The sequence below is a fragment of the Sorghum bicolor genome, chromosome 1, assembly GCF_000003195.3.
Source record: "Sorghum bicolor cultivar BTx623 chromosome 1, Sorghum_bicolor_NCBIv3, whole genome shotgun sequence".
Lineage (NCBI taxonomy): Eukaryota > Viridiplantae > Streptophyta > Magnoliopsida > Poales > Poaceae > Sorghum > Sorghum bicolor.
Window position 1 is genome coordinate 69,112,737 of NC_012870.2, and position 25,774 is coordinate 69,138,510.

The window sequence follows — 25,774 nt, forward strand, 5'->3', positions numbered from 1 at the left end:
GCCTATCTATCTAGGAGTACTAGCTACATGTTTTTGTGCGCCAGGACCAGGCTACGTACGCGGGATCGGAGGCATACCGCAGACGTACCATTGGCCCGGCTCCGGCTGTTATCGTCGCCGCGTACGGGCTTTTCGGATGGTTGTCCAAGTCCTCAACCTCGCATGCCCCCCCCAGCCGCTGCAATGATTGGACTTGCCAGAACGTCAGCTGAGGGTTGGTTAATGTCAAACTGGGTGGGACGGTGGTGTTCTGTATAGTTAACTCATTAGTGACGATTGGTTTATATATAGGTTTGTAAGTATGTATAAACAACGTCTGATGATATTTCGGCACAGTTTTATATTTACTATCAATATCTGACTTCTTTTCGGCATCGATCACTTAACTTGTGCTGGAAAAGTATGGTGCTTAACAAATTAGGGATTCTTGAAAGTTTTAAGGTAACAAAATGAAAAAAGATATTGATAATTTTCAAATGTTTGAAACCAATTTATTTGTGTCCATGCACATAGGGATGAAAACATGATGAATATTTCTTGATATACTCCCTCCATGCACATAAAGAAAATCGTTTAGGACACAATCTCCAAAGCTTAACTTTGACTCTTTATTTTTATATAAATATTTATAAAAAAGTGGTATATCTATATTTTTATTAAAGTATTTTTCAAGACAAATCTATTCATATGGTTTTTATATTTCCAAACTCAACAACTTAAAAGTTATTCATGATTTATATTCTCATTGTTTGACCCAAATCTTGTCCAAAACGACTTTTCTTTATGTGTAAGGAGGGAGTATTTGTCTGTCCGGAAAAGGTCTAAAGACTGCATGGGTAATCCATATATGAATCCAGACATTTGATATTTGCACCATAACCTAATCTGAATACTCAAAGTTTCATTCCGGATATGTATATGAAATAGATATCAATATATGATGCATCCAACACTATTTGTATCTGACACAGAACCCTAGAAACAAACAACTACTTGTATTGAGTATCCATAATATTTGTTCATATTGGATTGAGGCCATTTGATTATCTTGTCCCATGGAGATTGCATTCAATGTATGGATCAAGAATATTCGTGAAGACTAAGGACATGACAATGTCTAAGTGCATATTAGTGTTAGGGGCACTTAGACATAACATTAGGTTTTTTTTAACCTTTGGCTCTACTATTATTAGGTCGAGACTGGTAGATTGGCAGACTGGTCAAAGTTGGAATTAAGATCACTTTGATATGCACATATGAGAGAAACTCCATGGAACCTGGATCAAGAGTGCCTCAAATAGATATGGAATAAGTCAAGAATATCAAAGAAACTGAATTAGACAAGATAAAAATTCAAGTTGAGCCAGAATTGAAGTTTAAGCGTCATTGGGTTAGTTGATCAAGGGCATCGATGACACAGTAAAGTGTTAGGTAGTGTTACCCACCGGATGATACAATAAAGTGTTCTATGTGGACTGATGGATTATTCGATGACATTATATGCAACAATCAATTCAACTTGGATATGCTTACTAGAGTGTATAGAACAATCCAGCTGATCATCCAATTGTACTGTACAGTGGTCAGTTCAACTTATACATACTTTGTAATGCGCACTATATCTCAGTGAAGCTTTGCATATCATCCCGTGTTGATTTTCCCAGCGTCATTTTTCCAATGGATAGGACTTCGCTATTGGGTTGTGTGCGTGCATGTGCGTGTCCAACTTTATTTGGAGTTCATGTTGGAAATCTCCTACTTTTGTGTTTGGTTTGAGACAGACCAATTCAGAATGGAGAACGAGTGACTTTGGGACCTCCTACTCAAGGTAGCTCGAACCATAGTGGGTGCTACACCATGGACTAGGTGGTAGTGTCAACTACTAGACACCAAGGGATAATTCAGTTGTCACGTGTCAATCTCTTCCATTTCTCACATTTACATTAATTGTCATCTTTGTGTGTGCTTGAAATGTTGATTGGCTCTTTGACTTGGTTTGTCTTAGTGTGGTATACTAGCTAGCTAGATTTCATTTATGCAAATCCTAATGACCTATTGGTATTTTGTATGCTAAGGACATGGCTTAGTTTGATGGCCCCAAGGACTAATCTTAGTTTGTTTTTTTGTTTAGGTTTAGGTCTAGTTATTACTAGAGAGTGAAGTAGTTTTTTAGGTTAAGAATGTTTCTTCAATTTTTAATCACCAATTCATCTCCCTCTTCAGATCATTCGGTGGCATAGGCACCATCTAGTCAATTAACACGTGATATAGAAAGATGGCAAAATGCCTTGTATACCATAAAAAAACTATTATCATTCCTTAAATGCCATCCAAAATAATTGTACCTTCCCTTATTGCTATTAATTTAATTTTTTCCTTTTGTGCCATTGCTATCAATTTACTGCCACGTTACTGTTAGGTGAAAGTGAAAAAAAAGAACAAATTTACCCTTAGAATATATCAAAGCATGTTTTATTAGTCTTCCATCTTTTCATGTTAAGATAAATGGCAATGAAGGAAAGCTATAATTTTCAGTGAGATATAAGGGATGAAAATGTATAAATGAATGGTAACCAAGGAAAGTTACAATTTTTAATCACATAGAAGGGACGGGTATAGCTTTGGATGGCATTGAAATAATTTTGTCTACAAAGATATGGTCAATTTCAATCTTCACATTTTGTAGATGAAGGATGCTTTATTAGTTTCTCGAAACAGAAATTACAGTTATGAGTTCTAGAACACACAAAAATGATATAGATGATGCCACCCATATCACAATGCATATACCAGAGTGGGAGAGCTCATATACATTCCACACCCTTCTAATACTATTCACACAATATATAGCAAATTCGTTGTAAAAAAATCAAAGCGACTTATAATTTAGAATAGAGAGAGTATTTTAAAAAAAAAACATAACAATTGAGATTTGGAGTAGATCCAAAGATATAAGACGTCCATTATGTTGCTTAGCCGGAATCCAATTATCATCGTTGAAATTTCCTCCCCACAATTAAATTTATAACATCGTTAAAGATTTAAAAACTGCAAGGCGGATTCACCGAATCTTTCCTACCATCTAAACTCACGTCTCCGGATACATTAATCAATATGCAAGGTGCTCAGAATAATGGCGTCGTTTGCATCATCACCCGCGACAAACACAACACACACACACACACACATCGTCTCTCGCCGCAAAGCGCACGGCCGGCGCCCATTGGTGAATCCGGTGGGCCCCGTCAGCTTCGCCCCACCAGCCGATCTAGCGAGCCTACAATGGAGAGCCTCACCCTACCGTCCAACTTAGATCCGATGGCCAGGACCATGGCTGACGCGGGGTCGGGGCCCACGCTGACTCGGCCGCGCTGCATCCCGAACGGATAAGCTCCGCCCGCGCACGGAGCTCGCCGAACGGACACCCGCCGCGTGTCCAGGGCGCGCTCCCGCCTGGTCGCGGACGCGAGGCCCCGGAGCCGCGCGCCCCGCCTATAAAACGGCAGTCATTTCCCCTCTGGTTCCCGCATCCCAGCAGGCAGCAGCACGAGCACCCACCGTCTCGTCTCGTCTCGTCTCCCTCCCTCCCACAGAAAGCTAGTAGCTGCTTAATTGCTGCACGCGTTTCTCCCTTCCTCCCCCTGTCCGGCGGCATCATGTGTGGCATCCTCGCCGTGCTCGGATGTTCCGACTGGTCTCAGGCCAGGAGGGCTCGCGTCCTCGCCTGCGCCAGAAGGCAAGCCCTCCCGCCCATTGCACTCTTCAGTCCGCCACCAAACACTCTATACTAGCATTTTAGTGTCAGTTCCTTCGTCCAGCCGCCGAGGGATCTTGATTCTTGATGTTATTATATATGTATGTGTTTGTGTTCTTGAGCTTGCCGGAAAGAGCTAGCCAATCTTGGGAATCGAGGACTGGTAACTGGTTCACTGGTTGGTGTCGGTTTTGTCTCTTTACCGGGTCCCCGGCCGGGGGGGCTCTTGTCATAGGAATCATAAAGAATCGAACGGTAGAGACTAGGATGGGCCGTTCTGAAAAGGATCAGAATGGGAATCTTCGCCGTCGTTCTAGCTAGTAGTAACCCCGTGTGTTTCTGTGTCACTGATTACAATATTGTTGCTTGGGCGATTAATTAGTTGGCTATTAGTATATGTTTTGACTGGCGGACCTGATAGATGATGGATCCCATGTGGATGTGGTGTGCAGGCTGAAGCACAGGGGCCCCGACTGGTCCGGCCTCTACCAGCACGAGGGCAACTTCCTGGCGCAGCAGCGGCTCGCCATCGTCTCCCCCCTGTCCGGCGACCAGCCGCTGTTCAACGAGGACCGCACCGTCGTCGTCGTGGTAAGATGCACCGCATGCTGAGCGCGATCAGCAGCGCGCAAACAGCACGAATGAAATTCGAGCTTCTTGCTTTTATTTTCAGGCCAATGGAGAGATCTACAACCACAAGAACATCCGGAAGCAGTTCACCGGCACGCACAACTTCACCACGGGCAGTGACTGCGAGGTCATCATCCCCCTGGTGAGAGCCTATATATATATTCTGATCATCGTCGTTTCAGTTCTACGAACCAAATTTAGTCTTCGCCATCTCCTCTCCTCCAACACATAAAAGAACAAACGCTGCACAACTGCGAAGTAGTAGTTGATTCCAACCTTCTTTGTTGTTGTCGTCGTCGGCATGGTCTCTACTAGTACGAGAAGTACGGCGAGAACTTCGTCGACATGCTGGACGGAGTCTTCGCGTTCGTGCTCTACGACACCCGCGACAGGACCTACGTGGCAGCGCGCGACGCCATCGGCGTGAACCCGCTCTACATCGGCTGGGGCAGTGACGGTGCGTGCTGCACTTCATCAATATTTCCCTTCACGTTTCTGCATACGTCTGCATGTGTGGTGTGGCCGGTCATATTATCAGATTCAGGCAGACAGAGCGGGAGAAAAAAAAAATGCGTACGGACCATCCTTACGCGGATCCTGTTCGGACGTCGGACAGAGCTAGTGCGGTAGCCAAGCATGAGGTGCAAACAATTTCAGACACGCACGTTAGCTGACCGATCGGTTTTCGCCTCGCTTTCTTCCTTGGCTGCATGCAGGTTCCGTCTGGATCTCGTCCGAGATGAAGGCCCTGAACGAGGACTGCGTGCGGTTCGAGATCTTCCCGCCGGGCCACCTCTACTCCAGCGCCGCCGGCGGGTTCCGGCGGTGGTACAACCCGCAGTGGTTCCAGGAGCAGGTGCCCCGGACGGCGCCGTACCAGCCGCTCGTCCTCAGAGACGCCTTCGAGAAGGTAGCTAGTGTGTGACATGACCTTGTTGTTGGGTGTCGATCGGTGGTAAGCAAAAACTAGTAAGACGGCCGTTACTGACACTGACACGGCCATGTGCCCGATTCCCGTGCGCGGCTGCAGGCGGTTATCAAGAGGCTCATGACTGACGTCCCGTTCGGGGTCCTCCTCTCCGGCGGGCTCGACTCCTCCCTCGTCGCCTCCGTGACCAAGCGCCACCTCGTCAAGACGGAGGCCGCCGAGAAGTTCGGGACCGAGCTCCACTCCTTTGTCGTCGGCCTCGAGGTTTTCTTTCGTTTTTTTTGCACTTGAGAGATGCGCGTGTCTTTGTCTCGAAATCGCGCGGGACGCTGACGTGTTTCTTGCCTGCCTGCCTCTCGCCCGCCGGCACGGCACGTACGTTCCTTCAGGGCTCCCCTGACCTCAAGGCCGCACGAGAGGTCGCCGACTACCTCGGAACCATCCATCACGAGTTCCATTTCACCGTACAGGTAAGATCGCACGGAAGAGAGAGAGGGCCCGCTTTTTGGCCGTGAACTTGATCTATATATATCATGACGCACGCTGACGACACGAGTGGCAAATGAATCGACCATTTTTTTTTTTCACTCTCCATAATAGGACGGCATCGACGCGATCGAGGAGGTGATCTACCACGACGAGACCTACGACGTGACGACGATCCGTGCCAGCACGCCCATGTTCCTGATGGCTCGCAAGATCAAGTCGCTGGGGGTGAAGATGGTGCTGTCCGGTGAGGGCTCCGACGAGCTCCTCGGCGGCTACCTCTACTTCCACTTCGCTCCCAACAAGGAGGAGTTCCACAAGGAGACCTGCCGCAAGGTACACACAGTACCCCCCCCCCCCCCCCCCCCCCCCCCCCCCCCACCACCTCGGCATGCACGCGCGTGTCGGTTTCGTTTGGATTCGGGGCGGTTCTGATCCCGTCGCGATCCTTCTCTGCTCCGCTTCCGCAGGTGAAAGCCCTGCACCAGTACGACTGCCTGCGTGCCAACAAGGCGACGTCGGCGTGGGGCCTGGAGGTCCGCGTGCCGTTCCTCGACAAGGAGTTCATCAACGTCGCTATGAGCATGGACCCTGAATGGAAAATGGTACTGAATGAAATGTCTCTCAGACGTGGAGATAATCGACAGTCCCCAGCTCTGTTTCTGTTGTTCTTTGGCGGGTTTATCTTTCTGATGATGTCTGTCTTTGTTCTTGCTGCTGGCACACACGCAGTACGACAAGAACCTGGGCCGCATCGAGAAGTGGGTCATGAGGAAGGCGTTCGACGACGAGGAGAACCCTTACCTGCCCAAGGTAAAAACATCTTCACAGATGTTACCTCTGTGTTTTTCAAGCCTGAACTGACACTTGTGCCATGCCTGCATCCGCAGCATATTCTCTACAGGCAGAAAGAACAGTTCAGTGACGGTGTTGGCTACAACTGGATCGATGGTCTCAAAGCCTTCACTGAACAGCAGGTGCTTTATATATGACCACTCCAGCTCCTAGACATCATCGAGATTGGCCATCCATCTAGCTAACCAGCACTAACAACGTGCGCTCCTCAATGTTCAGGTCACGGATGAGATGATGAGCAACGCTGCCCAAACGTTCCCGTACAACACGCCCGTCAACAAGGAGGCCTACTACTACCGGATGATATTCGAGAGGCTCTTCCCTCAGGTGATTCGATCAGCCTGACGCCGACGTGGCGACGTTGTTTTCATTTGCGCCTGTGTGCTTAGTCAATTTAATTCGGGAGACGGCCGGTGTGCTGAATAATCGTGATGCTTTGCTTGCAGGACTCGGCGAGGGAGACGGTGCCGTGGGGCCCGAGCATCGCCTGCAGCACGCCCGCGGCCATCGAGTGGGTGGAGCAGTGGAAGGCCTCCAACGACCCTTCCGGCCGCTTCATCTCCTCCCACGACTCCGCCACCGACAACACCGGCGGCGGTAAGCTGGCGGTGGTGGCCAACGGCGGCCACGGCGCCGCGAACGGCACGGTCAACGGCGGCAACGACGTCGCTGTCGCGATCGCGGTGTAATAAACTGGCGGATAAGAACGAACGACTGGTAGGTGTGAGTGTGTGTGTGGCGTGCCCACCGGCCATATCCCGGTGCGGAAGCACATGCTATTGTTACGTGTTGTATGTAGAGTGTCACCAGCGTACGTGTCCGTGTGTCTGTATGTCTCAATCATATCTGTACGTTTTTTCAGAAAAAAAAGGTATGTCCGTCCGTGTATGTGATGTTTGAACTTGAACTCGATCTGTGAAATTGAACTACGGATCATCAATCTAAAATTATTCCTGTTCTCTCTCGCTATCACAAGCTGCTGATGACAGAACCAAACGTAGCTACTACAAGTGCGCGTAGAGGATCTGGTTCCACGTGTCCGGCACGCCGGGCACGCACCAGTGGATGCAGTCCGTGTACGTCTGCGGGTCGGCCCTCTGCGCGGCGGTGAGCAGCTCGCCGCCGGTCTCGGTGTAGACGGAGACGTGGGCGTCGACGCGGTGCTCCGTCAGCTGCGTCACGTTGAGCAGCGTGGCGGGCACCCGCATCCGGCCCAGCACGTCGGACATCACCTCCATCATCCGCCGGTCCGCGCCGCTGCCCCAGTACCCCTTCCGCGTGACGGGCCACGTCTCGTTGTAGCACCGGATGCCGCCCTCCCGGCCCCAGTCCTCGCTCCTGAAACCCATGGTTTTTTTTGGCCCAGTTGGATCAGGAAATTGCATTACTAGTAGTATTATTACTTCATTGATTATCGAGCTGCTGCATTTTTTGCTACCTACCTCATGTGCGTGGTGGAGATGGACATGAAGAAGACCCTTGTGGCGTTGGGATCGATGTTGGCGTCCACCCAGTTGGCCCATGTCTTGAGGCCCAGCCGGAACGCGACCCAGGCGTCCAGCTCCTCGTACCCGTCGTCCCCGAACGAGCCCCACCTGAAGAAAGTGCATCGCATCGCATCACACATCGGAGGGCGGAGCAACACACGGTGACCATGCACGGCCGGCAGCCGGCCGGCACACGACATTATTGATCCGGTTAATAGCTAGCTGCGGCTCATCACTCTCACACTGTTTTGATCCTGCTGCCGGTCATCCACCAGACGTAGCTGTCGAAGACGAGGATGTCCGCGCCCTTCCAGTGCTTGGCGTGCAGCTCGACGGCGTCGACGTGCAGCACGCGGCCGTCGGCTCCCAGCCGGATGTTCCGGTCGGAGTTGGCCTCCACCAGGTACGGCGCCCAGTAGAACTCGATCGTCGCGTTGTACTCCTGCACCAGCGGAAAAGGCCCGCGGTCGTCCCGCGTTAATTAAGCTCTTATTATTGCGCGCACCGCCGCCGGTGATGGGCGGGCGGCGGTCCGTCCGTTGCGTACGTGCTTACCGTGACGGTGAAGACGGAGAGGGTGGTGCTGCGCTGCATGGACCGGGCGGTGTAGGGCACGGCGGAGTTGACGAGGCAGACGAAGGAGAGCCACTGCCCCATCTGCAGCGAGTCGCCCACGAACATCATCCGCTTCCCCCGCAGCTTCTCCAGCACCGCCGCCGGGTCAAACCTGCGGATCCAAACGCATAGTTTCGGCCCATGGATTACCGGTCGCAGAGAATTTCAACGTGGCTACGTCTGATGAACAGGCCGCTAAATTCGGCCCGATAAAATACTGACTCACTTAATGTGGCCCTTGTAGAGAGATTAATTCGGCCCATTTTTAGTCAACACAAAAGAATACCCTTTCCGAAGAGTCAAATTTCCTAGAGTTTAGCTAGATGTCCAAATATATAATGTACTCATATTTATTATGTATATGTATTATCACTAAATTGAGCATGTAATATATTTTCGTAATAAATTGAATATAAATATTGGTACTATTTTTTATATTTTTAGATAAAAAATTAAGAGGATTTATTTTTTCTGATAGTGAGATTTTAGGACGGGAGAGTACCTTTTTTTGACTCGCTAGTTCTTCCTAAATTTTCATGGGGGGCCAAGGTTACTTCTTTTAGATGACGATGCGGTCAACAGAGGGAGTAAAATAAATAGTTTGAGGTTTAGAATTTGTTTAAAAATTAATATGTTCTACAATATACAAGAATAATATGACGATGGAGCGATGGACCATCTCATTCCTTGAACTGACGGAAAACTGAACACGAGCGGTAGCTGACCTTGGGAGACTGCACTCGTCTAGATGCCAATCCCAGTACAGGTAGTCACTGTCCGGCCTGCCGTTCCTCTGGCAAGAGACCTGCCTGTCGATGAACGGGCAAGTTTGGTCCGTGTAAAGCAGCTTCCTGGACCTGTTGTACGCCCAGTACCCCTCCGTCACGCTGCACCGGCTCGGGTCGAACGCTGTCTTCGCCGGCGGCGGCCGCGTCACCTTTGTTTCCCCCGGCCGCGTTAGCGTCGTCCTCGTCCTGGCATGTACAGACGTCGTCGTCCTCTTCTGCTCCTTGTCTTTCCCCTTCTTCTTCTCCATGATCTCTGAAGAGAGCATGGGACACCAGGCCATGCATTCCAACAAAGTTCAAATGCTTACAAGGCAACACGAAGCTGATACGCTAAAGCATCAAGCATGCACACTTGCACAGGCGCAAGTGCATATGTGTGCTGTGCAATGGAGTTCATCAGTAGGTGCAGCACTAGAAGCATGTACCAGTGAGTGAGCGGAGGTCCTCGGTGAAGATGATGCCCGCGAGAGCCAGGCCGCCGATGATTGCCACCACCACTGACAGCGGGGCCCGCCCCTTCACCCGCTTCATCGCTGCTAACTGAACCATGAGCTCAGCTCAGCTGCTACGTGGATGCTGGCATGCAGCGATGCTTGTTGCAGAGGCTGCAGGGTGGCTGGAGTGAGTGAGATGGCTTAAGTTAATGGCAGCTGCTGCTCCTGTGTTTTTAGTATTGGTGGTAGTGCTTTCAGTTTCAGTTGCAGAGATCATATAATTAAGTTGGGAATCATAGGACTGCATTGCGGGGCCAGGGTAGATGTATTTGGCACTTGAATTTAACTGTTTGCTGTACTAACTCGAGTAGGAGTGAAGCAAAGGCAACGTTTAGGATTAGCGTTGCGCTGCCTGAGAGACAACCAACCTGCGCATGTTCCTTCACTCTGCATTGTCAAAGGGTTGTTTGAAGCTAATATATAGGCTACTATAGCCCAGGTGCCATAGGTATCATTTATTCGTTGAGAAGAAAGAGGTGGTGGCTAAGCAAGAGCCAAGACACTGTTCCAACTTCCAATTGATTGTGTGCTCCACTCTTCCACCAGAAACAGCCTTGGCAGTCTTCTGGTTCTAGGTGTGTCGTGTGTATCTGTCCTTTTACTGTGTGCACCATCATTTCAGTGGGAATGCAGCATCATTTCAGCTCATTAATTCCTGGAGCAGAGTGGCCGATCCTTCTGTGTCATTCCTGCCCATCTGCCTGTCTAGGTTTAGTCAAGCAGGAACAAGACAGCATATGCACTCACGGCATGACAATCAGGGCACGAAGTTTCAAGTCATAGTCAACCAGTTTTCATGTGTACGTTCGACGAGGTTAAGTTAGGCCGTCCGCTTAAACCCATTAGGTAGAAAAAAACAGCTCCAAACAGGTACTGAAGATCCAAACTTACAATTTATTTCAGACTCCTCTTTAGAGCAAGGCAAAAACGCCATACACATAACTGATAGTCATCATATGCTTGAGGACTTGAGGAGAAGATAGAATATAATACAAGTAGCTTTGATATGATGTTTGACCAGTTTGTTGGTGAGATCTTGTTATGCCGTTTGTTTCGATGCTTTACACATTCCATCCGTATGATGGAGCATTATAACACGACAGATGGTGGATTCCGTGGGTAAGTATGGAGATTTTTGCCAAACCGAAGTCCGGACAACAACAACAACAACAACACTACACTTTTTTTTTATGGAACAACAACAACACTACACTGTCAAGCAATTTGTGTTTCATCATTATAAACTTCGATATGGAGAAACTGATGTATTTTTGGCTGCCATTCTCACTAGATTAATTATGCACACTTGTCACTTGTCACATAGTATTTCGCTGAACATCCTGTTGACACTAAGAAATGTCCTAAGATGGTTTTGGGCACCACCAGCAAGTTATAAATATTTTGAACTCTTTAGACGTCAAAAGACGCAACAAACCATTGAAAAAAAATCGAACGTTCAAGATAGCGAGCCAGTCTAGTCAGCTAAGCTTAGTCGACCCACCCCTTAGTCGGCTTAGCTGAGTGCCCTAGTCGGCTAAGTCGCCTAGTCCATAATGCAGTCCAAGGAGGCTGCCCAGACCCGTGAAAGTATTTCGAACCGGTGTATCTTTTAAATCGTGTTTTAGAATGTTTCTAACAGGAAAACTTGGAGAACATGTTTTGGAGTTATTTTCTACTGAAATAAGATCACCTCCTCTATATATATGTGAGAGGATCACAACTAATTGAGTTCACCTCTATCCAATCGATACAAAATCAATCTACTAACCCTTTTACCCCTTTTTCAACCCCTCTTGCTTTTTGGCACGTCTCTCGGCAAGATTTGACGACATTCTAAGTGACAGACAAGATTTGTTGGCATTCTAGGCAGAATTGTTGGTCTAAAACACACTCCACATACTCCTCCCCAACGGTCTTCCAAGGAGAAGTTTGATAGTCTTTTCAGCCAAGAACGAGCTTAATATCACCCTAACCATGTGTAGGTTGTTTTGCAATCTCCTTGAGCATGCTAGCCCTCTCCAACGTCAACACATCCTTCTTTTTCTCGACTTTTAGGAATCCTAAATTCTTGACAACACATATCATGCATCGGAACTCAAAATAATTTTGTCTTGGCATGGCAGAAGTGAAATGTAGTTCTCGTTTTTCAAGAAGTCAAATCATTTAAATTTTAACTGAATTTATATAAAAAAATACTAACATTTATGATACAAAATCATTAAATTAGTTATAGAATATATATTTTTATAATAAATTTATTTGGAAACATAGCTTATTAGTAATATTTATTATAAATTTGATCAAACTTGGACTAGTTTGATCAGTCCATTTTCTATAATTGTATTCTTTTATGGTGGTGGTGGGGGGGGTGGGGGTGGGTGGGGGAGTACCTGAATCCTGATGGAACCATGCTGGACAATCGCTGACGAGATTATGAAATAATGTCAGTCCCACAACACTTCAACAACAGGTAACTTTGAGAAAATTATGGGAACCTAGGATAAGATTGCTTCCATAGCAAGTAATCGATGATCACGACCAAGGCCTTGTTTTAGACCCGAAATTTTTTTGATTTCGACACTGTAGCACTTTCATTTTTATTTGACAAACATTGTCCAATTATAGAGTAACTAGGCTTAAAAGATTCATCTCACGATTTACAAACAAACTGTGCAATTAGTTTTTATTTTTATCTATATTTAATGCTCCAAGCATGTGCCGCAAGATTCGATGTGACGGAGAATCTTGAAAAAGTTTTTGGTTTTTAAGGTGAACTAAACAAGGCCCAAGGTCTTGTTTAGTTCTCTTACAAAATTTTTTTGATCTATTGTAGCACTTTTGTTTATATGTGTTAATTATTATTCAATTATGGACTAACTAGGCTCAAAAAATCTATCGCGTAAATTACAGACAAACTGTATAATTAGTTATTTTTTTAATTTATATTTAATGTTTCATGCATGTGCCAGTGCCATAAGATTTGTTGTGACGAGAAATCTTAAAATTTTTTTGGGTTTTAGAAATAACTAAACAAGGCCCAAGAAATTCGAACTGTCCTGCACCTAACTAAAGAATCAATAATTGCTTGCTCACAGGAATCAACATTGCCCTTTTACGTCTTTCTCCCTCCAACCGAAAAACGATGCTCCCTTTTTGCATTTAGCAGTTGAGTGTTTCTTCGAAAAGAAAAGCTATCAGTTGGGCACTGCAAAAAAGTTAGCTAAATGCTTTTTTTACAACAAAGTTAGCCAAATGTTGATGGTATATAAACATATCAACCGGGAGAATCGGAAAACCAGTCCTCAGAAAGCCCTATATATTTGATTTGTAGCCACTTAGGAACGGTTTAGTTTTGGGGCACGTCCCATAACTAGTTGTGACGAGTTGTGACACCAAGATTCAGCGCCACACTCTGAGATGAAATAAGTGTGCAAATGTTGTGACTGCTAAAAGTTGTATATGAACCAAATACCACCCTAATAAGTGGCAACGGACCACAGCTTTGGCCGGGGCGAAGTGTGGCATAAATCCAAATATTCTCTTAGTTTTCCTAAGTTACAACAAGCTTAGCATTCGAGTGGAGCCTAGGCGAATCTAAGACGCAGATCTGATCATGTATTTTTAAGCTTGTTGTTGAGTGTGATATGATGAATACTTCGGGGGTGTGTCAACAGGAACCAAACGGTCGCCTAGGATTGTTGGGCCTTGGGTTTACCACTTGTTCTCCTATTCTTCAGCCCCATCCCTCCCCTTCAGCAATTCGCCTCTAGCGAGAGAAGCATCGAATCTCATAGCTCCGTCTTTACATCGACCACATCGTGCCTCGGCAGCCTTGCGGCCCGAGCTGCTCCGCACATCGGCGGCCTCACGCCCCATCTCGACGATGCTCTTTGCCCTAGTACCAGTTTGATCGAAGCTTCCTCCGGTGCTATTCACCCCGCAGCCCTGCCTTTGACGCTCGATGGCACTCCTCCGCCATGGGTTCGCCCCAGCACTGCTTCGCTCCAGTCCCAACGGCGATGCTCTAGCCTCTAGACCATCGACACCTCTACCTCGCCCGTCGTCCACTTTGTTGTTGCTAACGCATACAGAGAAAGGGTTTCGTCTAGGCCCGCAAGCGGGAAGGAGGAGCAGAGTGAAGTTGAGCGTGAAATCTAACGCTTCTCCTAGGGAGCAACATCTTCTGGACCCGTTTGGCTTGTTTTCATATTTCTGGTCGGATTTGAATTCGAATACGGATAGTGTCAGTCATGCAAGATATGATACGATTGGATATTGACATCATAAATATGTGATTTGAGTATTCGGATGCGGACATGGTATCGGATGTTGAATATCCGGACTCGGATACGGACAGATTTAAACTCCTCTAAACGGATTCAGTCTCGTATATGGTCGAAAACTATCCATACCATTTTCATCCCTAGCTAGCATCATCTAAAAATAGCTACAGGAGTCGTTCGAGAATCGGTACCAAAGAGGCTCTTAAATTCATAAGTGATCTAAGGTATATAGCTTGTTGCATGCAAAGCAATAGAGATCAACTATTGCGATAAATAGGGTACATGGAGTACAATTGTACAAATGCCATGTGAGGCCTTGTTTAGTTCACCCCAAAATCTAACAACTTTTTAAGATTTTTCATCACATCGAATCTTGTGTGAAGTATTAAATATGATAAAAAAATAACTAGTTACACAATTTGTCTATAATTTGCGAGAGAAATCTTTTGAGCTTAGTTAGTTTATGGTTAGACAATAATTGTTAAATACAAACGAAAGTATTGCAATGTCAAAATTCAAAACTGTTTGGACAGGCCTGAATAAAGGAGATCAATTGAACCGAGATTGCAGTTCTTCACTCCTATTTAAACGTTATCGACGCATTTCTCCCGCCAATACAACTTCACACTAGTTTTACAGTTTACACACACCGAAAAAAAAAATCAAATGCTTTGTGACAACATGGCCAGCGACCTGTGCTAGCTGTATGGGTAAGACTTGCTATGTGCCTATGTCAGTGTCACTACTTATTTGTAGAAGAGGAGTGTGTAGAAGAGCTGGTTCCAGGTGTCCGGGAGGCCGGGAAGGCACCAGTGGCTGCAGTCAACGGAGCCGCCGGCGCCGGGGTTGGCACGCTGCGCCGGCGAGAAGTCGCCGCTGTACACCGATGGGTGCGCGTCCTTGCGCATCGCCGACAGCGCCGTGATGTCGAGGAGACGGACGGGGCTCTTCATGCCCCGCAGCACGGCCTGGATCACCTGGTCCTGGCCCGAGGCCTGGCCGGTCGAGTTCAGCCCAGTCACCGGTGCCGTCTCGCCGTAGCAGTTCTTCGATACCGGGTTGGGCCATTCCTTCGAGCTGATACAGTGCGCATCACAAAAAGGCCCAAGCATTAAAATAAAAATTGAATGGCTGAATGCTAAAAGAAAAACACGACACGTGCCTGTACATGCATATGCGCGTCTCGACAGAACGCCGCCGCTATCGTTGCAGTGCACAGAGAGAGATGGGTCGTGCATGGAGTCACGGGTGAGAGAATACCTGTAGTGCGTGGGCGACATGGACTGGAAGAAGACACGGGTCTTGGCTTGATCGAGGTTGAGGTCCACCCAGTTGGCCCAGGTGGTGAGGCCGCGCTGGAATGCCACCGTGCGGTCCATGTCCTCGTAGTATCGGCCAGACGTGCCCATGTAGTCCCACCTGCATCGATCCACCGCGCACATTTTCAGAGCAAATTGACGATTTCTCATTGTTAGTTGAATCTACAACTACATTATTATCAGTTTATCACGAATAGATTTTGCAGTGCGTACCCCTGCATCGAGCCGGTGTGCGTCCACCAGTGGCCGGAGTTGAAGGAGAGCACGTCGGCGTCGCGCCACGCCTCGGCGTTCTCGGAGATGTCGTCCAGCATCAGCACCCGCTTCCCCTGGACCACGTCGATGTCCACCAGGTACGGCGCGCGGTAGAAGGACACCGTCACCTGGTACTCCTGATGCTCCAACAACGATTAGATGATTTGGCCTAATTAATCTCTTCGGCCAGCCAAGCTCTGAATTATCACGCACGCCGCGTGTGGTATGTACATGCATGTAATGTAAACATAACATACCAGGAACTTGTAGGTGTACAGAGGGTCCGCGGAGACGAGCTGCGCCGGCGACTGCGGCACGGCGGCGTGCAGCAGGCAGACGAGCGACTCCCACTGGTTGCGGCCCAGCGAGTCACCCACGAACATCACCGTCTTCCCCTTCATCCGCGTCAAGAAGTCTGCGCCATCGAACCTGACATGTATACAATACAAGTAATTAATCAGTCTACCACGCACGCATGCACGCGCGTGTCTGTCGCCGTGGGCCGAGACATGGCTGGCGCTCACTGCCTACCTCGGTAGCTCGCAGCCGGCCGGCTTCCAGACGTACCGGAGGTAGTCGGAGTCCGGGCGGCCGTAGAGCTGGCAGTTGAACTCCGCGTCGATGAGCGGGCAGTTGTACCCGGTGTACGACGCCGCCGAGCCGCCGTCGAGGACCCAGCTGCCACTGAAGACGTCGCAGCCGGCGGCCTGAAGCCCGGGCGTGGCGTCGTGCCGGTGGCGCCGCGCCAGCCCGACGGAGAGCGCCGAGGCTGCCGGGAGAGAGAAGGCAGCGACAGCGTGGAGCAGGAGGACGACGGAGGAAGACAACGCAACGGCGGCGAGGGCGGCACTCTTCCTGCAGGACGACGGCAGCATCGTGGCAAAGAAAAGAGGAAACGGAAGCAAAGCCGCCTTTTCTGATGATGGACCCTTTTATGCTGCTGCTCAATTAATCCTACGTGTAATCACGAGTCCAGCTGCGAGTAACCCGTCGCCTCTGCGAGTAATCTTTTATCGAGCTGCGCTAATTGTCAGGAGCTCGATTGAATTTGAAGAGGTGTGCATGTGAGGGTAAAGAATTGCCGCTAGACCAACTGGAGTTCACGTGAGCGTGTTCGAGATCAGATCACCTTTGGAGTTTGCGCGACTCGTATGGAATCCGTGGATTCCTTGCCTTTGGTCGGTTTGCCCTTTGGCGTACGTCGTTGTAGCTAGGAACATCGAAAGATTTGAAGCCAATGGAATTCGTGCTTTCTTGGAAATGGAATATACTTACTCTGTAACTGCAATATGTCGTTTTCAAAGAGTCAATATTTTTTTTAAGTTTGATCAAATGTTGGTTTGAGATAAAATTAGCATTGCAAAGTGATTGAAATTTGTGTTTAGGTAACGCATATGTGTCGCTTCTATATATGTTGTGATATTATGGCGATTCTATGCACTCATGGTAGTGTAGTGAATTTGCTATTGTTGCATGATATGCTCGTGGCTCGTGCAGTGGGAGGTATTATGCGATTGTGCTTGGACATGGTTTGCCCTTTGAGTCTGAATAAGATACGCAGATCGGAAGGAGATCAGCTCACCAAAGCCACCGGAGAATCCCCGCCGCCAAGCACTGCCACACGCACGAAGAGATGCGCCGCCGCCACACGCCACCGAATGACCGAAACACCAAGTAGAAGAACCGCCACTGCCGTGCCCGTGCACCGCAAAAGTGCCGCCATATTCCACTTGTTTAACACCAACGCTGGACACCACCAACTGGATAACCCACGCCAAAGCATCGCCGCCTCAGACGCCACCTGTAACCGCTGGCGAGATCAGACAGGCGCCATGAGCAATTCATAGAGATTGGAATCAGAGTGATCTCAGATACGGAGGCGGAGTCTTACGGCTGAGTCTCAGGCTAAGAATATTGCAACTTGTTTATACAGCTTGCATAGAGTCAGGAGTACTACTTTGAAAGGGCGTACTGCATATCCTCGCTTTCTCCTACTCCTTGCTGTGTGCATATTGGAGCAGCTCTAATGCCATGACAGGATTGATTGAATTAAGAATTTCTCTCATCGCCCTCACCAACTCACCAGAAACAGACCACTAACCATTTTTACTCTTAACCTCTTTGTGATCTAACAAGCCTGAGGACCCCTGATCGATCACATGTGCAGAATCAGCAACAAGCTCAGGCTGAGCTCGAATGTCTAGTCAAACAAAAGGAACTGCATACAGTTTGCAGCTAACGAACAGTATGGCGACAGAAATGATAATACTACAGATCAGGGTAAAACCATCATCAGAAAATTGCTCAAACAGTCTCATTTTCCTTGTAGTTGGACAGTATGTTAGCAGCTCGATAGTCCTTAATTTACACCATGGAAAATACACAATCACTCGCTTCCGTAATCAGGTTAGGTTAATTTCGACTCACACTCTGGACAACGCCAAGGCCATGGCTGAAAGCTTACTGCATCAAAGTTTAGCATCCTTCATCCAAAGCTCTAGTGGATCCACCCTTGGTTATTATTTGGTCGAAACTCTAAGCCAGACATTCCTTGGGCGAGCACCCTTTTTAACCCGCTCATAGCATTTTCCTGAGAACTTGTATTTCGATCCTGAAGCTGTGTTAGGCTGCAAAATGTAGGAAGCATTATCATAAGCAACACGAGAAGCTACCCAAGAACTAATCAGGAAGTTACTCAGAGCATATACGTACTGTTATATTCGAAGTGCAATTCTCGTTGCACTGATCTGCACCAGCACTAGAAATGGAGCACAATCAGTACCAAGTAAAGGAAAAATGCGTTAAAGATTGTAGTAAATAATTCCTTAATTAAATTACTAAAGATCACTAATTGTTACTCCCTCCATTCCAACTTGTAAGTCATTATACCTTTTCTAGATACATAGCTATGTTCCTAGATATACATTATGTCCAGATACATAGTCAAACTTATGTATCTAGAAACACACTTAGAATTTGGAATGGAGGGAGTATAAACAAGATGCTGGCTCACCAAGAGAATATATAGATAGTAAACCAGATTGCCAACTAGGAGAATGTAATGTCTTACAGAATATAACTGCAGGTTATGTCTCGGTCAATCATAACTGGTTATTTGTCTATTAGTATCAAGTCTACATAGCATTTGCAAATTCTACAATGTTGACTCTTTGAATTCAGTCAAGCAAGAACGAACGGAATTCTTGACCTCAATAGAAGAAACCATACCTGACATTTGGTTGCTCATGAATGTCCATTGTTAAACCAACTTGAGGGTCTGGCGTGCAAGTTGGAGCGTCAATGAAACAAATATCCTCTTCGCCTTTTTTTTCCTGACTTACCAGTACCAGCTCTGGCCCCACTGTCAAACCAACTTGCGGGTCTGGCATACTAGTCAGAGGATCAATTGAAGAAATACCCTCTTCACTGCTGTTATTCTCAATTTCCATTACTAGCTCAGGCTCCACAATCAAATCAATCTGATGGTCTGGCTCCACTGTCAATGGAACAAATACCTTCTGCACCACCATGTTCTCTGCCAACCCCATTCCCTCAGAATTGGACATTGATGGAACACTTTTTTCTTGTGAAATGTTGTGTGCAACATTTAAAATCTTCTGACACATGGTGGTTCCCTGGAAACTGAGAATGCTATTCCCTGCCAACTCAAGCCTATCAGAATTTGACATAATTGTGAAACCAAATGAGCATGTCCATGTTTCCAAAAGTTCAGGAACTGCCGGTAATATAAGTCTTTCCACCCCCAAGTCTAAAAGCAACTGATAAGAAAAAAAAAGAAAGTGAGTTATTCTGCAAACACCATGGAAATGGCAGGAGTACTAGAGGAATCAAATGGAAACATTTTTGTTACAATTTTTTCGAAACAAGCTTTTATTACAATATTTAAACTAAAATACCGTTGCAGATTATTTCAAAATATATCAAGTGCAAACCTTTTCCAGTTCATTAATTAGAAGTCGGCACATTCCTTGGCGACGGTATGGAGAACTTGTACCGATCAGAGGCAGCTCGGCAAACTTCTGGCCGCAAATCCTAATCAGGAAAGGAAATAACTGGACATGGATCAAGATGCTTAATGAAAGGTTCAAATACTATGGAAAATCATTGTGAAGGTTACACTACCTAAAAGTGCCGACAGATATTGGTTCACCACCTTTCTGGAGAAGTATTGTGTAGAATCCCCTAAAATTTAGTCGTCTGAGTTCTGATCTGTGAAGCATATATACAGAAGTTAGTCAGCAGTCTACACTAGATCAATAAATAATGGGCAAAGAAACATCAAACATATATAAATTTATAATATGAATACAGATGTAACCAAACAACAGGTATTTCAACAAATTTCCAGAATATGGAAGGTGAAAAGGGGACAAAAAAATAGAGAACAACTTTGCTGATGAGCATTGCAAAACTACAGTTAGTGTTACTTCTATTTAAGCAATTCAGTAAATGGTCTATTTTCGACTATTTGTAATACAAATAAAGCATCAACTATGCTAGAATATTCAGTCTATCTCATGAGAGTATTAGTGCAAGAATCATTGAAAGTAAAATAAAACCAGATGCATGGAAATAGTCCAGAAGCACTTACTCTCTATTGAAGACAATATCCTCAGAAATATCACTCTGTGTGCGAGGCTCGATAATAGTAACAAAGCATTCATGAAGAATACCAACTGCAACGCACAACTTGCCATAATGGTCTGCCATTATCTCATCATCATAATCACCATGGTCACTGCCGTTCCCACTACAAAATTTCAAGATAGTCCAAGATACGCCTTCGATTGGAGTTGGAACTGATTTCCCAATGAGTTCTTGCAAATGTTGAAATACCTGCACAACGGAATGGTACACCAGAATCAATCATTTGGTATCTGAAATACATCATAATAAGAATTGAGTTCAAATTATATTCTAAAGTCATTTCAGGTAAAAAGTTAGCATTTTGTATCAAGTAATACCGTACATTTGAGCATCCCCTGCTGCAAAACCAACAACCTTCTGGTCGGCAGATAAGCTGATTGTCACTATTTCTAGTGCAACCGACATGATCTACCAAAAGAAAGTGAACAAGAAATCAGCAATCACAAAATAAAAATCTGGAACATTTTATACATAAATGTTGAAATAAGCATACATTCCCGTTCACACTGATCACAGTAAACTATGGTCTTCTCAGTGAATTGGCTGGTATCAGGATCATAATCACTCAAGTTACAAATACTGCATCTGCAGGATGGGCAATACCAGTTGCCTTCCGGAATGGCCTACAAAAGCAGAATGCAACTGAAATATCTTTCTTAAAGCAAGTGCAAATAGGAAGAACTTGTGGAGAAATAAGAACTGAAGAAACACAGCAATGATATGATGCACATGCTGTTCATCATAATCAAAAAAGTGAAGGAAAATTTATCATAAGTTCTCACTACCAATGTGATATGGATTGGCACTTGAGCAAGAATATTCATAAAAAACCAACAACCATATAACTAAAGCCAATGGAAGGCTAAAACTGTCATGTACCAGGCTACTTACTGGAAGTTTGCAAGTTGCAACAATAGATGCACCAGCAGATAGAAACTCAAGACTAAGTAAATAGATTCACTCGAATAGGATAATGGAGTACCTCTACCTCCAAACCGACACAGTCATGATGATAAGATGATGGGCAATTGTCACAAAGTAATAAATCCCCACCATCATGGCACACAGAGCATATCGAATCACTTTCCAGATCAGAATTTTTTCCCTTCAAGCGCGCATGCAGTGGATGTGGATCTCTGGGCTTGTTTCCACCCATGAATTCAACCAAACACTGTGATAGGGACATTCCATCCTTTAAAAACATATGAGCCGAAGGTAATGGTGTACTGCTCCCAGCATGAACCTCAAAATTCTCCACAGTGAATATTTCATTGCAACACATGCATTTTATTCCATCTCTGCGGATGGAACCTTCCTTTATCCCAGGTCCATCACTTTGCTTATATGTAACCTTATCCCCTGGTACCACAATTTTTTTCTTTACCAACATAGACAAAACTGTCTTCGCACGATGCTCACTTGAAGGAATCTGTCCATGTCTTGAACAAAGATATGGTGCACTGTCCAAAGAAATTGGAGATGATTTTCTTTTCCTACACTTTCCATGATGTGCAGACAAGGTAAACATGTTGCTACATCTGTCCACTGCAGGCATACCCTGTATTGTACTTGAATCCCTTAGTCGTGCCAATTTTGATCGATGCATAGAACCATCAGCAGAACCATGGTTGGCGATTTCAGTGTCTGCGTCGTTGTCCTCCTGATATCCTTTTTCCAGGTAACCCTTACATGCTGCCACTAGAGAGTTGTAAGACTTGCCATGTGGAGCATCATACCTCAACTCCAGTCTGTTTCCAGGCTTTTGCTTTAACCAAAAATTCCATCCAGCAGATTTGAGAAACTTCTTAGCATTTGATCTCAACAGTTTCCTCCTCCTGGAAGTTTTCTTATCAGCTTCCATATAGTATATGTATTTTTCAAGGGCATCAGATTTATCCCTTCTTTTACGTTTACTGAGCCTTGCCAGGTCAGTTGACACTGTCGAATGAAAACCTTTTGGTGCTGTCTGATAGTTGTGTCTGTCAGTTATTATATCTTGTTTAACGCCTCCAATTATCAAGCTGCATATTACCTGAATGATAGAAACATAAGTCTTCCCATCAGGTGACTCATATCGGTATCTCGTAATATGTCTGTGATGGCCATTTCCTAGCATAGTTTCATCTTTTCTGAACTTAATACTCCAACCCAATGCCAGTAGATGCTTCTTCAGCTTCACACTCAGAGTTCTGTCAATGCTCCTCTGTAGAACAGTAGTGCCATCTTGGTAACTAGCAAGAAGAGAAACTATCTGTGGGGAAAATTCAGCATCGAGTTGAACCAACTCCCAAGATCCTGATGGAGTCGTGATCCATTTATCATTCGACTTGTTCTTTATCAAGGCAAGATCCATGCGCGTCGGGTTGTAGCGTGCATTCTTGTGCACCACACTAGTACTGTCTAGATGCAAATTTTCTGTATGATCATCTTGGCAATCATTTGCTTCTTTTGCAGCCAAACACGCCTGGCATGCTCCTAGAAAAGATGGGAACCGCTTACCATCAGGTGAGATGTAAAACTTGTTTTTAGGATGGTCATCCAGAAAGGTCCATCCTAAAGATTTAAGGTGTTGCTTTGCCAACTCCATTTTTATGAGAGCATCTTTCCTATTATTGCGATAGCATGATATATATTCTGATAATGCTTGGGATGGATCCAGCTTATCCAAGACAGTGGTCTCAACTTCGTTCTTCTGAAATACTGCTTCCACTTGATATCCATCTAGGGTAGGCTTGTCACATAGAGACCACAATTCAGCAATGAGATCTGCAAGTGATCTCTCCCAAAATTCTTCTGTTCCACACATCCACATTTTGGCATCAGTCTTAAAAGAAGGTTTGGATCTTAAGTCAAACCATATCTGCCTGACTGACACAGGTAAACCATCTCTCTCTTCATGTGACAATAGCATCTGCAGAAACAACCAGATTCCACGTGGTTTCCATTTCCCTGTAACTTCATCCCAGTCTTGAGTAAGACGTAGCTGATCAACTTCGATAGTGCATTCATCACCTTCATCAGGGAAAAGGACTTTCCTTTCCATAGAGCCTTCAGCATGATCAGCAATAACACCTTCCCAGTAGGAACCTTCTATGAGTGCATCAACACAGAGTCCATAGCTTGCATGAGATACCTGCAGCCGTTGATGTGGACACATTGGCCTAACATTGCCACGAATGACTTCCTCAGGCATGCTTGACTTGCCATCAATGGCATCTGACACTTGAACATTCTCAACAAGCGGTGATCCATTTTCATCAATGAAATCAGTATATCTTACGGTGCGAGCATTTTCCTGAATACCAATAACAACAGCCTTATGCCAGGAGCCACATAGCCCTGGATCACAACTCAACACCTACAGAATAGAAATATGTCAGTGAATAACTCTGGCACTTCCATCCCACATTGTGAGGGCATACATAGTGACAGTGCAAAAAGAAAACCAGGGGTTGGCATATCCCATAATCATCAGCAAGTCACAAAAACAATGAAACACATTGGAATTCTGATGCGAACACAAAGGGTGTGTTAAAAGGGGTAGTAGAACATTAGTGGTTCATTGATAGGTCAAATCCAATACATGCATGCAACAAATTGGATCATAGAATGCTCAAAAAAAACAAATTGGATCATACTAAAAGAATAAACAGTGATATACCACTTAAGTAATTCCTACCTAACTAATGCAAGGCTGCCCAATTGGCAGGTATCAATGGCCAGAGGTAACTGGCATCAGCCGAAGAAATAAAAATAATATGATACAATTTACGCACAATTAGACACTTTGCTTAGATGTCAATAATACTATCGGAACTCACTGAGGGAAGAAGCGAGAAGCCAAGATTCTGAACTATTTGCAGGTGCATAAAGAAGGCTCACTGCCGAATCGCTGTTGCAACTTGATAGCCGTCTATGTGGCATAACCTTCTACTAATCTTGTCAGCATTTCCGCATGAGGAAGATAAGGTCACTCCAACCACCCAATATAAACTCCGCAGAACAACTAAAAAGAATACATGTAAATATGTAATTAAGCACCCACTTCACCCCCAGATTAATAAAAGCATGCTATTCCTAACCAATAACCACCCGGATACCCTCGCGATCATCCCCGGCCGCGGAACGGCCAATGCGCGGTATCACGATTAACCGAGAATCGCCTGGTCACGACCCTGATCGTGGGCGATGTGGCCTCAAGCATTGGAAACCCAATAAAATCGAAAACCCAGGCACCCAGCCCATCACCCGCGGACCATCGCCCTAAGCCCCAATGCGGTGGACATCATCGCAAACGGCGGTACGGACGGTGCTCACCTCGACGAACTCGCCGAAGAGGAGCTTCCTCCCGTCGCGTGCCTCGGCGGCATCGGCAGGGGGCGACGACTCGCGCCGCCGCTTTCTAGCCGCGCCGCGCGCCATTGCGGGGGCGCGGCTGCGGGGACGGGTGGGTGGGATAGGTAGGGTTCAGTGCGAGCGCGGCAGCCTTGGACTGGTAAGCCCCGGGATACGGGGAGGAGCCCAAGAGAAGCCAATGAAGGCGGAGCTGAGGGGTAGAGGGCGCTAACAGGAGGAGGTTTCCTGATGCTGGGAGGGGGAGGGGAGGCGGTGCCGTTTATTATGCGCTCATTATGGACTTCATTAACGTGGGCGTTAAGTCTTGTGATTTATTTATGTTGATGAATTGATCCGCCTAAATTTGTGATATTTTCTGTATTTTCAAAAAACTGTGGGTATAAGTGAGGTTTGGGTTTCTTATTAGGATAGGAAATTTGTGTTCTTTTGGCTGTGTTTATTATAATAATGAAATGTTTTTATTGTTATTTGAGTGATATATATGTAGAATGGGGAACGCACTTTGTGCGTGTATACTGTCTGCTTTTGCTTGCTGCACGGCTGCAGCCTTTCAGCGAACGGCGGCTTTTGCATGAAGGATCAGAATCTTTCTTTCTTCTTTTTGTTTATAAACAACGAAGGATCAGAATCAGACGATGCGAAAATTCCAAATTCGCCGGAGAGAGGAAATAAAAAAAAGTTGCCCGCAAGATGTCATTCGGCTGCTTGGTTTCGCAGCTGCTGCGGCGGCGGCGGGCACTGCAAGGCTACTACAGTGAAAGTTTGCAGCCGGCAGTCGGCACGAGGAACCGTTAGGAGATTCGTTTGGTTGATTGGTGGCAAGCCTTCATGAGAGGTCAAATCAGACTTGAAGTAC

General features: G+C 46.1%; 4 protein-coding genes across 7 annotated transcripts; 1 reads left to right on the plus strand and 3 right to left on the minus strand.

Moving 5' to 3' along the window:
* On the plus strand, positions 3,518 to 7,582 carry LOC110430248 (asparagine synthetase [glutamine-hydrolyzing] 1). The gene is made up of 13 exons (XM_021447565.1): positions 3,518 to 3,736; positions 4,207 to 4,345; positions 4,428 to 4,526; positions 4,700 to 4,841; positions 5,101 to 5,294; positions 5,415 to 5,576; positions 5,702 to 5,782; positions 5,913 to 6,134; positions 6,269 to 6,403; positions 6,531 to 6,611; positions 6,689 to 6,775; positions 6,873 to 6,980; positions 7,100 to 7,582. Exons 1-13 carry the CDS (start codon positions 3,657 to 3,659, stop codon positions 7,340 to 7,342), a joined length of 1,773 nt encoding a protein of 590 aa, XP_021303240.1. The 5' UTR covers positions 3,518 to 3,656; the 3' UTR covers positions 7,343 to 7,582.
* Positions 7,446 to 10,208, minus strand: LOC8081433 (protein trichome birefringence-like 3). Its single transcript, XM_002467994.2, has 6 exons — positions 9,969 to 10,208; positions 9,481 to 9,796; positions 8,696 to 8,867; positions 8,383 to 8,582; positions 8,096 to 8,248; positions 7,446 to 7,991 (listed from the first exon to the last, which is right to left on the minus strand). The coding sequence occupies exons 1-6, from the start codon at positions 10,090 to 10,092 to the stop codon at positions 7,658 to 7,660; spliced, it is 1,299 nt and encodes a 432-aa protein (XP_002468039.2). The 5' UTR covers positions 10,093 to 10,208; the 3' UTR covers positions 7,446 to 7,657.
* LOC8081434 (protein PMR5) lies at positions 14,857 to 17,626 on the minus strand. Its single transcript, XM_002467995.2, has 6 exons — positions 17,477 to 17,626; positions 16,426 to 17,176; positions 16,152 to 16,323; positions 15,853 to 16,031; positions 15,581 to 15,739; positions 14,857 to 15,397 (listed from the first exon to the last, which is right to left on the minus strand). Exons 2-6 carry the CDS (start codon positions 16,767 to 16,769, stop codon positions 15,067 to 15,069), a joined length of 1,185 nt encoding a protein of 394 aa, XP_002468040.1. The 5' UTR covers positions 16,770 to 17,176; positions 17,477 to 17,626; the 3' UTR covers positions 14,857 to 15,066.
* Positions 18,155 to 25,132, minus strand: LOC8081435. 4 transcript variants are annotated; one of them, XM_021451784.1, is made up of 10 exons: positions 24,880 to 25,131; positions 21,551 to 23,920; positions 21,056 to 21,185; positions 20,885 to 20,970; positions 20,507 to 20,751; positions 20,038 to 20,124; positions 19,848 to 19,947; positions 19,123 to 19,673; positions 18,607 to 18,652; positions 18,155 to 18,521 (listed from the first exon to the last, which is right to left on the minus strand). In XM_021451784.1, the coding sequence occupies exons 1-10, from the start codon at positions 24,982 to 24,984 to the stop codon at positions 18,414 to 18,416; spliced, it is 3,828 nt and encodes a 1,275-aa protein (XP_021307459.1). In that variant the 5' UTR covers positions 24,985 to 25,131; the 3' UTR covers positions 18,155 to 18,413. The 4 variants fall into 4 exon arrangements, with proteins under 4 accessions (XP_021307459.1, XP_021307458.1, XP_021307460.1 ...); XM_021451783.1 differs by having other exon boundaries at positions 21,545 to 23,920; positions 24,880 to 25,130; XM_021451785.1 differs by lacking the exon at positions 24,880 to 25,131 and adding an exon at positions 24,384 to 24,766 and having other exon boundaries at positions 21,545 to 23,920.